Source organism: Acomys minous (assembly GCF_964271855.1).
Source record: "Acomys minous genome assembly, chromosome: 6".
Classification (NCBI taxonomy): Eukaryota; Metazoa; Chordata; class Mammalia; order Rodentia; family Muridae; genus Acomys; species Acomys minous.
Window position 1 is genome coordinate 90,808,701 of NC_140487.1, and position 14,433 is coordinate 90,823,133.

The following is a 14,433-nucleotide window of genomic DNA, read 5'->3' on the forward strand; positions in this document are numbered from 1 at the left end:
CACTCTTGGCCTCACCCTCCCTGTCTCTGAGTGTAAGGATAGGATTTGATAGAATTGTGGGTTCTTTTTAAAATTTTATTATTTTCTTCTTTTTTTTTTTTACATATACATTTATATCATTACAAATAAATACAATAAGGGTTCTTACAGGTGGTGATTAGCCCTGGGGATATGTTAAGTTGCAATGCTGGGAAGTCCCTAGAGTCCAGTATGTTCTGCTTCCAAGCAGGAAACAGGAGAGAGGAGACTCGGAAGCCATGCCCTTCATGTTCATGTTCTTGCACGAGCTTTTCCTGAGGAGATGTAAACAGAGCCCATTCCACCAGTAAGGCCCCAAAGAGTGACCAATGTAACGATTCCATCAAGGTTGAACTTGGTCAGCCAAAACAGCAGAACCAACAAAAAGTCTCACCCTACCATGGATGGTGATTTCCGCTTTCCTGTGCAGAGAGAGTCCTCCATTTGGGTAACCTTCTACTCTCTGTATACTAGTGCGTCCAGACCAGGGGATCAATGTAGTGGGAACAAAACTCTATTAACTGGCAGGGAGGCCCAGGAGGGAGTGGCTTAAATCTCAGGTGACCTCTTTCTAGGATGGAACACCAACAGACCCAACACTGAGAGTCTCTGTCAAGCTGTCACTACTCTGATGATGACAGTGATTGCTGTTATGTTGGAGGATACATTCTGCCATGCCCACCAGCAAAGCTTTTTCTTGCCAACTGGGAGTAAGTGGTTGGTGAAAGTGCCCCTGAAAGTCTGTGGCTGGAGAAAACCCCTTTTCCAGATATTATCTAAGTAGCCCCTTTTCCCAAGTCACTAAAAGGTCACTGTTGAAGAATGAACATCTTGCTGAAACTCAGAGGCAAGAAGCTAAGGTCCCGGTTTTGGTACTAGGCAGTGGAGCATAAGGACTCATATGGAATGTGGTTTGTACACTGCACAAAGGTTCTTGTTGGGGGAGGGGGAAGCTGAGACTCTACTCCCAGATCAAAATCTTACTACTTTGTCACTATTGTTGTGTATCACCCACCTAAAATAGACTTCAGTTTGTAGCTTGTCGGGCATGAAGGGAGCACCTTTTAACAATTCATATACAGACAGATACCCTCATACTAGTTTCTTATTTGGAAATTAGTTTTCTTATTTAAAAACAAGATGTTGGGGGTGTAAAACCATAGTGCATGAAGTTGAGGGGGGGAGGTAAAGGGGAACTGGGGAGGAGTTAGGAAGAGAAGCAGTGTCAATATTATCAAAATGCAGAATATGAAAGTCTCAAGGAAGTAATAAAGATTCATTTAAAATAAGATTGTTGCACTCAGCATCATCCTTCTGCCAGGGAGACAATCTATTGAGGTCACCCCTGAGTCCCAAGAATACTTCAAAAGAGTCAAATAAAGGCTGGGAGCTTAAGCTCCAAGCTGCTGGACTAGGTTCAAGTCCTACCTCTGTCACCTGTCCTTGTTGGACGACTGCAAGCTCCTTAGCCATCCGAGCATCAGTTGTGTAGGCTCTGCCAGCACTGGGGCTCAGTGGGAGTGAAGAACATATCCTCTCCTTCTAGCCTTTTGAAGTTTTTTTAAACAAACAGATGAATTTGTCACAAACCCCCTTAGTGGAAGACCTAGAACTTAAAACTACATTTTTCCCATTTTGAAAGCCACGTTCTTATCCATCTTCTGAGGATTCTGAAGTCTTCACTATTGTCTCAGTTAGGGTGTCTATTGTTGTGATGAAACTCCATAACCAAAAAGCAAGTGGAGAAGGAAAAGATTTATCTGGCTTACACTTCCACAGCACTGTTCATCATCAAAGGAAGTCAGGACAGGAACGCATGCAGTGCAGAAACCTGGAGACAGGAGCTGATGCAGAGGCCATGGAAGGATGCTGCTTACTGACTTGGTCCCCAGGGTTTCCTCAGCCTGATTTCTTATAGAAACCAGGACCACCATCCCAGGGATGGCAACACTCACAGTGGGCTGGGCCTCTACCCAATTAATTACTAAGAAAATGCCCGGCAGGTTTGCCTACAGCTCAGTCTTAGGAAGGCATTTTCTTAGTCGAGATTCCTTCCTCTCAGATGACTTTGTTATGTGTCAAGTTGACATAAAACTATGCAGCACAACGATGCTGATCACAATGTCTCCCTGATATGATAATCTATGAAGAGATGGGAGGAAAATGCTCTAATACCTTGGTGAGATGATGACTGGATGTGTTATGATTATTCATATTTGGCATAAAGGGCGCTGCATTTATCTGGAGCAGAGCAGAGCGCAGTCCACATGCTAAGCACTTTGCAGGGGCTGTGGATGACTGATTGTCTGGCATTCTGACACTGACCAATCAATAGAGCTAGAAAGTGCCTCAGGCCAAGGGCAATTGAATCCCAACCTTTTGTGGCATTAAATAAAGCAATATTTATTTTGCTTTTGGTGCAAATATACTTAATCCAATACAACTCATTGGTAATGCTGAAAAACTGCTGTGTTTGGCGAACAATTTCATGCATGTCCCATACATCTCTGCTTGTCAAAGTCAAGGCTCCCAGGAGAGTATTCAGCCTCACGGTGTTCAGAAAACTGATCTGGAGCCACTACACTGCCTTTTTCTCTATCTTTTAAAAAGGAATGCAAAGGAAAGCATAAGGAGGGGCATCGAAATCACTGCTCTCCCTCTGGCTGCCATCACTGCAACAAGGAGGAGGCACGGTGTCCTTCCGGAGATGGAACTGTTGCTTATTTGCTACTTTGGAACCAACATGCTTCTGCCATTGGACAAAGCAGGAAGTGAGCAGCACAGGAAGAGACAAATAAGTAGCACAGTGTTCCTTTCACAGATCATACAGTCTCACACAGATAGACAGTGGGACCTAGAAGCCAGGCTGTGGGCCAGTGTGGCATCAACAAGATCTGCTTTGAATCCAACTGTCTATTCTAGTCATCCGGTACCCTTCTTAAGGCCAAACACGTCTTGGATTTTCTTCCCTTGGTTGTAAACAAGGTTAAGTAATACCTGTGTCACTTGACTACTGTGGATGTGTTCACTATTTAACAGATACATGTATTTTTCAAACTGTGACCAATGTAGCACCCCACAAGAAGGATCTGGTCTGAAAAATGGGTTATTAGGGGAGGTTTCCAGGGTGCAAGCATTCTAGAGTGTACTCATACAAACAAAGGCAGCAGCGAAGCCCGTTGCTGGCTGGAACACTGTTACATCACCCATGGCTCCATGTAAGGGATTCCCTAGGCATGTTTATAGACCCACCGAGCACTGGCTCATGCACGTATGAGTCTTTTCATTCACCCAGTACATCTACCGAAACCTCTTGTCGCTCCGGAGTAGATTATGTTGGATTGGAGAGTGACATCACTCCAAGGACTTAGACATTTTCCTTGTCCTCATACAACTCATAGTTTGGAAGAAGAAAGAAAAAGATACTTAATAGCACTTCCAACTCAGCAGGAAGAAATGATGTAGAGTGTAGTCGCCTGCCCTTTGTATATTTTTATTGCTAGGATTGTTCCAATATCGTCTATTTTTCCCACTGGTACCATTAATAGCCCCTATGTCAGAACAGATAGGTCTTAATTCTGAACTCATGAAGAAAATAATATTAAAAATAACAAGAGTAGAAGAGCACCGAAGAGACCCAGGATTTTCATCCTGGGACTCAAAGCTGGCAACTGGAGGACTGAGAGGTCATCTTCTTTATCACCTTAGCTTCAGGCACTGGCTTCTTGATCCAGAACAGAGACTACACCACCAGCCTTTACTGCCAAGCCTGCAAGAGACACAGCAGAACACACCAAGCAATAGTCACTTAGAAATGCGCAGACTTCCTATCTCTGCACCGTCACGTTTTCTATCTGGAATACTCTCTTGCACTCTGTCTCCCAGTTTTGAGTTCCACAAAACTCTCCAGTCTTGAGAAATGCACACAACCAATGTTAAGACAGTAGTGCCCATCTGAAAGCTTTTTTTAAAAAATTGTGTCAGCCAGAAAGAGGACTCAGACCATAAAGGTGCTTGATGTGCCAGCCTGAAAACTTAACTTCAGTCCCCAGAACACATGTAAAGCTGGGGAAAGAAAGTAAACTCCACAAAGTTGTCCTCTGACCTCCACATTCATGCTGTGACACATATATCATATACAGCACACACACATACATTACATGCACAGAGACACACATTACATGTATATAACACACCACATACATCACACATAAACAAATGTAAATTTAAAAAGAAGCTTTCATTAAAACAAACAAAAGAAAGAAATAAAAGAAACAGATGGTGCCGACCTGATTCCTTTAATAGAAATCTTTGTACTTTAAATAAACTTTACTGGAAATAGTTACTCCCTTCAAGATCCCTGACTCTGGAGCTAAAGCTCCATTATTGATATTTTAGAATCTTGTTATGAAAGGGACTTCCATGAGGGAAGTATAACTTTCTTAGTTTACAAAGAACTTAGAATTCAGAGACAGGAGGTGACTTTCCCATGATGACAGAAGCAGCAGAGGTGGGTCTGGCACCCCTATTCCCAAGCCAGGTCTGGTGCATCTTTATTAAGATATTTTGCTCTGGAAACATGCAACTGCTAGGACACTGATTTCCACTGAAAAACTCCTCAAAAGTCAGCTCAAAAAATACCCACGCAGGTTCAGCTTCCTGAAGAAGGTCACTAAGGCCACAGGGGTCGCATGCTCTGCCTTCTAAGGCACTGTAGGGTTGATGAGGACAGAAGTTGCCTTTCAAGTCACAATCACTCTATTTTCACTAAGCAGGTGAGCTAGGGAGGGAGTGGATCTGTCAAGACCTCTGAACTCTGGTGCTGCTCTTCCAGGTTTTCTTTTTGTTTTGTTTTTAAAATTTGTGTGGATGCGGTGTACCCTTGTGCATGTATACCATGCGTGCGTAGGTGTTCATGGAGGTCAGCAGAGGGTGGTGCGTACCCTGCAGCTATATCTCTTGCCTCTTTATTCAGTTTTGAATCTAACTTTTCTGAATCAAACATTCTGGAAGCAGCACGACTAAAAAAAGTAGGACCGTGGGGTCGGGACCAGGATTGCACTCCAGTCCAGGCCCTGCATGGTGTTGCTGTGTAGCTTGTCTTCTGTGGCCCTTAACACTATTACTTGGGAAATAGAACCCACCTACATCGTCTGGGTTCATCAGAGTTATACCACACAAGATTGGAAATGTCCATTCAATAATTATTTCTTCAGTGTTTATCACAATGCAAGCTCCTTGTCAGGCACAAAAAATACTGGCAATTTATGACCCAATAGAGTAGAGTCAACACTGACTATGTCTTGTGATGTCACTCTGCTGGGAATCAATGTTGCAGTAGGGACAAAGGGAAAGCAGCTAAGCCATATGTGTCAGGAGTGGAAATCACTCCCACACCTCCTGAAGGAGGTAACATTTAAGTTTAGATCATATCAATGATGCTACAGTTATCACCGTGGCCACTGTTGTCACTAGCCATCATTTGTTCTAATTCACTCTGTTCTGAGGGTTCTACTGGGACATTTAGTTCATATACAAAATCCAGAAGGTCGGGGTTGTTATCCTCATTACACCTACGATAAAACAGAAGCTCAAAGGGGTAATTAAAAAAGACACTTTAAAAAGGTCATAGCTGATATGGCAGGCAGCCAAAACTTAAGCCCAGTTATGAGTCCCAGAGACCGCAGGCTCCACCATACAGTCTTGCTGTTCTGTGCAGTTCCTGGGCTGGAGCTGAGACTGATGTGAGAAATCTCTGATAAAATATCGGAATAGAGCTGTCTAAGATGAGGTAGAGTAGTGGGCTGCGGGTTCCAGGGCCTAGACGTATCCTAGAGCAAGCTGGCAGCTCGAGTGTGGCACTAAGGAGAACAGAGAACAGGCACGCAGCTAGGCAGCACTGTAGAGCAATGGCTACAGCAAGTACTGTTACTAAGGGTGTGTTCCTTGCCAAATTATTAGATGTCCACTAAGGGGCTGAGAGATCTTGGTGCTCAGAACACTCAGGTGATCCATCTGCTTGGTGGCTAGACACTAGGGAGTTCAGGATCTTTCTAGAATTTCCAATAAATTAGGCCAAAGGGCTAGATGATTAGGGATACATTCAGTTAAGGTAGTAAAGACCATCTCCAGCTCCTTAAACAGATAAAGAACTTATAGGGAAGGGCTTTAAGCACCAAACAGAAGCCGGAGTTCAGGCTTGAAAAACGAAGAATTAACAGAGTAGCCCTGCAGGGTAATATCTTTGTCTATTTTCTGCGTCTGTAACAGCACACGGAAGGTTAGGTGATTTACTAAGAATCCACATTTGTTTGGCTCACGGCTCTGGGGGTGAAAAGTCTGGGGAGACAACAGCAATGCTGGCTTGGGTCACTGGTCCTTATAAAATTGCTAATGATGCTTGAAGTTTCAATACTGTGATGTTATCTACTCATAATTACTCCCACCCCACGAAGGCCCAACATTCAAATGCCATGAGGACTAACTTTACAATACATATAACTTTGGTGTGTGTGTGTGTCTGTGTGTGTCTGTGTGTCTGTGTGTGTGTGTGTGTGTGTGTGTGTGTGTGAAATGCATTAGCAGGCAGGATTGAGATGCCCTTGTTCTGCTGCACCAGGCATTTCCAGCTGCCTTGTATCACCTAGCTCCAAATCCTAGACACAAGTGGCTACTGCTCAAGTCTGGGTTCCTTGCTGCTGCTGCTGCTGCTCTGGCTTCAAGTCACAAAGAAGAAGGACTGAAGAGGCTGAAGAAACGGCTCAGTGGTTAAAATCACTGGCTGTTCATCCACAGATTCCAAGTTCAATTCCCAGTACCCACACAGTGGCTTACAACCATTTGTAACTCTAGTTTTAGGGCATCTGACAGCCTCATTCTGGGTACCAGGTGTGGAAGTGGTACACATACAGACATGCAGGCAAAACACCCATACACATAAAGTAAAAGGGGGCAGGGGATGGATTTATGTGGCTTCTACAGTGGGTGACAGTACTGCCATTATTTTGTTAGCTTGTAATATTGATGAGCAAGTTTACCCCACATCATCCCTCACATAATAATAGGTTTAGATGCTGGTTATTTTCTCAAAAAATATAGACAAATGCCTATTACTTAAGGGGGAACAGAGTGTAGATTTGAACTCGTAGCTTCTTGATTCTTAGACTGAAGGAAGAGATAATAGGTCTTCTCTGATCACAGCTGCCCACTTCAGCCTCCTATGGAATGCAAAGACAATAGTCAACCCCACTCATAATAACATATTATAGAATAACAAAGTATAATAATAAAAACACCAACAGCACCAGTTTGCGGTACCATTATGTGCCGGAACCTAGGTCTGTTATATGCTTTTCCTCACTTAATCCCCACAACAGTGTTGTGAGATACAAACGGATATAAATAAGGACCTCATCTTTCTCCTGTTACTTTCTAAATTCTTGAGCGCTGAGACACCCACTCTCAAGCACTGTATCAACCACACTAGCTACCAGGACCTTGTTTGTCCAAAGGTTCTCAATACAACGGCGATGAATTACTGCATTTCACTTAACTCATCCTTGTTCACTAAGCCAGTTTCCCTTCCTCAGTTTACTTAAAGAGTTTATTCTAAGCTGGTTACTCCCTGCTTGAGCATGGGTTTTATTTAAAGCTGGACAGCCAATTCTACCAGCTGTTTATCAAGGGACTGGGCATTTTTTTGTCTGTCTTTGTTTTTGAGAATTGCAATATGGCAGATGAGGATACTAAGAATTGTATGGGCAACAATTTATGATAGCAACTATACTAGATCAAGACTCTTAGTAGATACTTTCTTTTTTGAAAACAATATAATCGAAAAAAGACTAAAGAGAGAAATGTATGGGAATAGGTATTTCAAGCAAATAGAACTGGAAAGTAAGCAGGAGTATTATTGATATATGCTAATATCTAACAAAGTAGACTTCAAACTTACAAGAGAATACAGGTTAACTCCTGACAACACCCAGCTTACCTCAAGGAAGATAATGAGCATCAAAGAACCTTCTTATGAAGATGGCTTCAAATTTGGCAAACCAGCCACTGGGAATAATGGTCTCATGTCTGCCTAAAACAGGCAAGCTTGGATACAGGCAGAGTTGATGGCCAAACTCTGCCAAGGCAGGGTAAGCAAGTCCTCAATAGTTCCTGCCTCATAAATATGTCTGTCAGATATATTGGGCCAGAAAGCTGAAGATGATGCTCCAACGTTATAGAGAGTTTTGGGTGAACTGTTCAGGCAGCTAACTGTCTCTGACATTTTCTCATTTTGGAAGCTGCTAAACTGCACTTTCTGGTTTACTCAGATAATTAAGTTTTATTCCTTCTCAAGTCTCTGATGGGATTGAAGACCAGATAGTTTAGTCTTACTTAATTAAGCTTAGTTGTTTAGGGATTAATGTGTTTTTTAGGTCTAGAAAGATGTTTTAAGTTGATAGAGATAAGATAAGGTAGATATTGATTTTCATTCAGAATTTTACACTCATCAAGATAGGAAAGATGTTTTCTTCAAATTTGCCAAATACAAATAGCCAAAACAATATGAATGTAACATTTATATAATTGCTAATGGTTTCGTGGTTCTTCTTGCTGTATGTAGTTTATTTCATATATGTGTAACACATACAAATATATGTGTTTAAAAAAGAAGTAAATAATAAAAAGTAATTTAAAAAAGAATACCCTCCAAAAAAGAATAACCATTCTGCTCATATGCTCAAGTTTCTTTTGCTAAAAGAGATCACATTTTAGGATACAAAGCAAATCTTTAATGGTGGCACAAACACTGGAAGAATTTCTTGCATCCTATTTGATCACTGTGGGATAAAATTATAAATAAGTGTCGAGCAAAGCTATGGAACAGCTCACATAATTGTTTCAGGAGAAAAAGCTCAACATCCCTAGAACTGAATGAAAATTAAAACATAAAACATAACAATCTACAGAATACATTGTAAGCAGTTCTAAGAAAGAGATTTATAGCTACTAGTATACACATTGAAAACAAAACCAGAGAAATCTCAAGTAGATAATCTGGTGATGTTCCTCGTGGTCTTAGAGAAAGAAGAACAAGCCAACCACTGAATCCATAGATGGAAAGAAATAAAACACCAAGATATAAGTTAATGAGATGGAAATAAAAAGAATATTGCAACAATTCTTCAAAACAAAGAGCTGATTCTTTTGAAAAGATAATCAAGAATGACAAACCTTCAGCCAAAGTAGCTGAAAGGTAGGGGAAACACAAATTAATCAAATGAGAGGTGCGAACAAAGTCACCACAACAGCTTCCACCGTCACCCAGAAGGTCACTACCTCATGCTTTAAAAGCCCATGTTCAAATAATGTGGAAAATCTAAAGAAATGAATAAGCTTCTAGACACTTATGAACTATCAAAATTAAATCAAAAGGATCCAAACAACCCAAATATGTGTGCGAGCAAGGGAACTAACACAAAAATGAGAATCTCCCAACTAAAAATGCCCAGGCTTGGGTGGGTTCACTGCTGTTTTTTATTTTTAAAAATGTGGTTGAAAGTCATCCTCTGAATACAGCATGACTCTTCACATTGTATCCACACTACTACACAAGACCCTTACAAGATCAAGCCTGCAATGCCTTATGATAGAAGGGGAATTTTAATTTTCTACTTTTTATATTAAGAACCATATGTGATTGGGGGGGGGGGCGAGGGAATAGAGAAATGGCTCAGCAGTTAAGAGCACTGACTGCTCTTTTAGAGGACCCAGGTTCCAATTCCCAGCACCCACATGGCAGTTCACACCTGTCTGTAACTACAGTTCCAGGGAATTTGACACCCTCATATAGATAAATATGCAGGCAAAACACCAATGCACATATAATAAAAATAAATTACTTTTAACAAGGGATTTTATAGTTAGTCAATAGCGAATAATACCAGCCTGCCCTCATAGGATTGCTGTTAGGATTAATTTAGATAAAACATTAGTACTTAGTAAAGTACTTAGCTCTCAGGATATTAGTTAATATCACATTATCTTTTGGCGAGGATGATGTTATAACAGCTTTAAGGGTCTCTCTTTCTTGCTTCTTTGTCAGAGGCCAACATCAACACTTGGTTGGTCTAACTAAAGCAAGAGGAAACAAAATACAGTCAAAACGCTTGCCAGGCATTCAGTGGTCTTCCCATTTCACCCCACCTCCTTCGGTGGATTCCCCCATTAGCTTACCACATGCTGTGTTATCCAGTCAAAGCAAACTGTTCTTGATTCCCTCACATTCCTTTTCTGACCTACACATTTCTTTCCATCCTCCTCGATGTTGAGAAAACCTTCTCTCCCTCTACAAAGGCCAACTCACATGGCTTCCTCTTACTGAGGTCTTTGTCCATGTGTCTCTCCAGCTCTGAGTGTAACAAAGCATTGGTTATGCTCCTCATGTGCTTATCTTAAAGGATAGAAAGAAATCATTGTCTCTCCCATCCCATGCCCTTCTCAATTATCTTAAAGGAGATGAAGGTCTCCAGTAGTCTTTATTTTTTTCAAGTAGAGTGATAGGTGGGAATGTCAATTTATAAGCAGAGAGAAGGTAAAATTTTACTGCTCTTGGAAAATAGAAAGGAAACATAAGATGGGAAACTATGTCACACTAAAGAAGCAGGAGGCCAGGGAAGGAAAAGGATGACCATTCTAGGGCAAAGAGAGGTGATGGGGTACGGATAACATCAATTTGAGCATGGATAAACATTCACAAAGATCTAATTGCAATTGGCAGCCACAGGTGACTCTTGATAAGAAACCAAGATAGGCAATTTGGTTTTCATGAGGGTCCCCTAGCAATTAGAGCAGAGGCTGTCTCTGACATGGTCTCTGTCGCCTGCTTTGGATCACTTTCCCCTAGCTGGGCTGCCTTGTTGGGCCTCAGTGGAAAGAAGATGTGTTTAGTCCTCATGTGACTTGATGTGCTGGGGTGAGTTGGTGGGGGAGGCTCCCTTTTCTGAGGGGAAAGAGGTAAGAGGGTGAGAAGGAGGGGCTGCAAGGAGAGGATGGAGGAGGCTGTGAAAGGGATGTAAAGTGAATAAAAATAAAGAAACAAATAAAACAAAATAGTCAGGTCAGTGGAGGAGACTCGCTCTGGTGCCAACATGATAGACTAGACAAAGACACAGAGATTAGTTGAAGTCTGAGCGAACACAATGGTATTGGAAGTTGTTCTGTAGCCTGGTCTATCCCGGAGAGGGTGCATGCTGTATGAAGGCATAGGAGAGCCTGGAGAATGTGCCCTTACTTAAGGGGAACAAGAGATGGGAAAGGTAGCAAACCAAGGTCATAATTATACTTGCCCCAGTGGCATGATTAAGGGAGGGTGTGGAGGAGGTAATTTAGGTAGGCAGCATTCTCCAGGTGACACTGGAGCCAAGACCGAAATAAGCAAGAGAGTGAGTCACTCAGGGATCTGGAGAAGAAGCATCTGGGTGAAAGAACAGCCTGGCACTGTCCTTGAGGAAGGGCATGCCTACTGTGGTGGAAGAACATGAGAGGGACAGTAGCTGGTACAAAGCAGCAAGACAGAATGGTGGAAGCAGCTGAGACCAAAAAGGCTAATGTGCTAGATGACGTGGGATCTCTAGCCTATTGTGAAGACCTAGGATTTTATACCCAAGGTAACAGGAAGCCATTGCCACAGAGGAGAGATATGACTTATGTAATATGGAGATCTGGTCATCGTGTGAAAGACTGGAGAGGAAGGAGGCAAGAATGGAGACAAGAAGACCACCAAGCTCAGGCACTATCTATAGAAGTGATTTTTAAATGTTGGTACATTTTGGAGACAATAGATTAGCAATAGGTATAAAACACAAAGGAGTAATGGATACACTCGGGGATGCCAGAGGTTCGGGCCTGAGAATTTCTTTCACCTGCACTGTTGAATGTTCATAAGTATCAAAGCGAGACTGCACCATGGAAGTATTTTTTAATCTCTCTGTAATTCAGTGTCTTCTATAAGTTTGGGATTATTGATATTGATAGCATGAAATTAATAAACTGTTTACAATTCTTGCTCTCTTCACTGTACTGCGTATGTGGAAAGTGCACCTTGTCCCATCTATGCTGACTCTTACTTTGGACTTGGTCTAGGTGCTCCCTGATGGGTTTTGACCTGAATCGTCACTGGCTGGATCCCTCTCCATGGGCCCACCCCACCCTGCATGGAGTAAAACAGCTCATCATCAAGATGTACAATGACCCAGTGAGTAGCTGGACGCCCTCAGCAGCTGCTGGCTAATGGGCACATCTGGGAATGGAAGATTGCATGGGGGAAGTCCTCAGGCAGCTTTAATTGGGGTTGCATGAGCAAAATCAGGAATACGCTAAGCGTGTTCGTGTCTGAATTTTACAGACCCAGTGCTGTCTCTGACTCCTTTCTTCTCCCCACTAATCATAAATATTGGCTCGATTTTGGTAGTATCAGGAAGTAATGGGAATACAACGGAGCACATCTTATTTGTCAAGGCTGCTGGATGAAAAGTCAAAGAAATGAAGCTTGAATTAGCATAAAAATAGAGAATTTAATGGAATACCAGTGGTATATAATGCACGTGAAGAGTGTAGACTGGCCTGCTCCACAGAGAGGAAATATGGCTGCCATGTGTCGCACCTGGTGACTCCCACTTTTACCTTGACTTGCTCTCATTTTTCCATCCTAAGAACGAGGTAGCTGGCCTAGTGTGGAGTACACTTGCACATCTGGCCAGTGGGGTGGCCAAAGAAGCAAGAGTGTATCAAAATGGCACTGTCTTGTGGCCCATGTGGTGGGAGCTGGGTCTCTGGCGTTAGAGAAGAGGGCCCGCTGTTCTAGAAGAAAGAAGGGAAGCATCTTCTTTCTTCACAGATCCACACACTGTGTTTTCTCAGATGAGTAAGTTGTTGCTAGCGAAAGTCAGAGAAGATAGTGGGGGGCTTGTGTAGTAGTGTGGAGAAGGATACAGATGAGAGTCGTAGCAGACCTTTATGCTCAGGAGTGATGACATGCGCAGGCAGAGGTAGTGCCATAGGGAAATAGAACTGTGTAGCAAGTTATAGCTGCCTCAGGACAGAGTGTGTGACCTGGGAGCTTTCCCTTACTGAAAGTGCTCAATGGGAAGTGGAAACTGTACTATTAATAAACGGTGCGTAGAGGAGACACAATTGTTTGGATGACGTTCCAGTAAAATTATACCCAAGCCCTTCCCAACCATGATGGTTATGGTTTTGATGTCCCCTTAACTGCATATCAAGTGACAGGTGGTGACAGCTAAGGCAAGTATCCAGAGTTGGAGTACTTCAGAGATGCACCAGTGTGCCCTGTTCTCCTTAAACTGATGAAGGGGCCAATAAAAATGCATCTAATTAGAGTGACATGACTCTGAGCTTAAAGTCAAACACACACATTAGAGCAAAGATAAATGCAAAATTAGGTTTTCAGGTACAACATTGTTACCTTGATTTTAAAACTATCATTTTCTATATAAAAAATCATTCCTCTCTCTCTCCATCTCTCTCTCTTTCTCTCTCTCTCTCTCTCTCTCTCTCTCTCTCTCTCTCTCTCTCTCTCTCTCTCTCTCTCCCCGTGTGTGTATGTGTGTGTATGTGTGTGTCTGTGTGTCTGTGTGCATATACATTTGCCACAGCATGCACGTAGGGGTCAGGGGACAGTGTATGCAAGTCAGTCCTCTCCTTTCAGGATTTGGGTGCTGGATAACCCAATTCAGGCCATCAGGCTTAGGGACAAGCACTTTTACCCAGGGAGCTATCTCACTGGCTCAGAGACACTATTTTCTTGATTGTGGCTGTGACTTCTTTTTTCCTGGGTTCTTTGCTAGACAACTTTCTCTGCCAGGGCTTGCAATGACCAGAGCTTTAGTACATGGCTTCCTTCTCCAGCTCATTAGTGCCACAATTAGAAGCCAGCTGTGTGCATCCAACCCCTTATTATACTGAGTTCTCCAGGCTGTCCTGTATCCATACATTTCAGATAGGAGAGATGCATTGCATTTTCTCAGGAAGCACCTGTCGTCTGCAGAGTTCTCCCGCTGCCCCCAAGCTTCTGGACTGGTTCTTGCTTCCCCATTAATTTTATGCCTTTTCCTGCTGCTACCTCCTTCTCAAAGAGAATAACTGGGCAGTTAGTTTTCCCTGTCTGGCTGGTAAAAGATGCTCAGCAGCTACTTGTCGATTGGTTTTAGTTGAATATGACAACCCCATTGTGCCAAAAGTAATATTGTTTGTAGGTGCAAAACTGTCACCATAGAGAGGATGGCGCAATAAGGCTTAAGACTAGATTCTGGGCCAGGAGGTGCAGCCAAGTGGGATCAGTGAACAAAGAGGTGTTTTAGATGAATCCAAAGAAAAGAGATGGCAAGGAGGAAGTGGAAG

General features: G+C 42.6%; 1 protein-coding gene across 6 annotated transcripts in view; it reads left to right on the top strand.

The window, feature by feature from the left end:
* The window catches only part of LOC311600411 (BEN domain-containing protein 5), a 1,156,253-nt gene that overhangs the window by 1,057,478 nt on the left and 84,342 nt on the right, over nt 1-14,433 (top strand). For all 6 annotated transcript variants that reach the window (XM_084787055.1, XM_084787054.1, XM_084787050.1 and 3 more), the window contains one exon: nt 12,157-12,268. In XM_084787055.1, the coding sequence (XP_084643181.1) occupies nt 12,157-12,268 (112 nt within the window). The remainder of the gene's footprint in view (nt 1-12,156; nt 12,269-14,433) is intronic.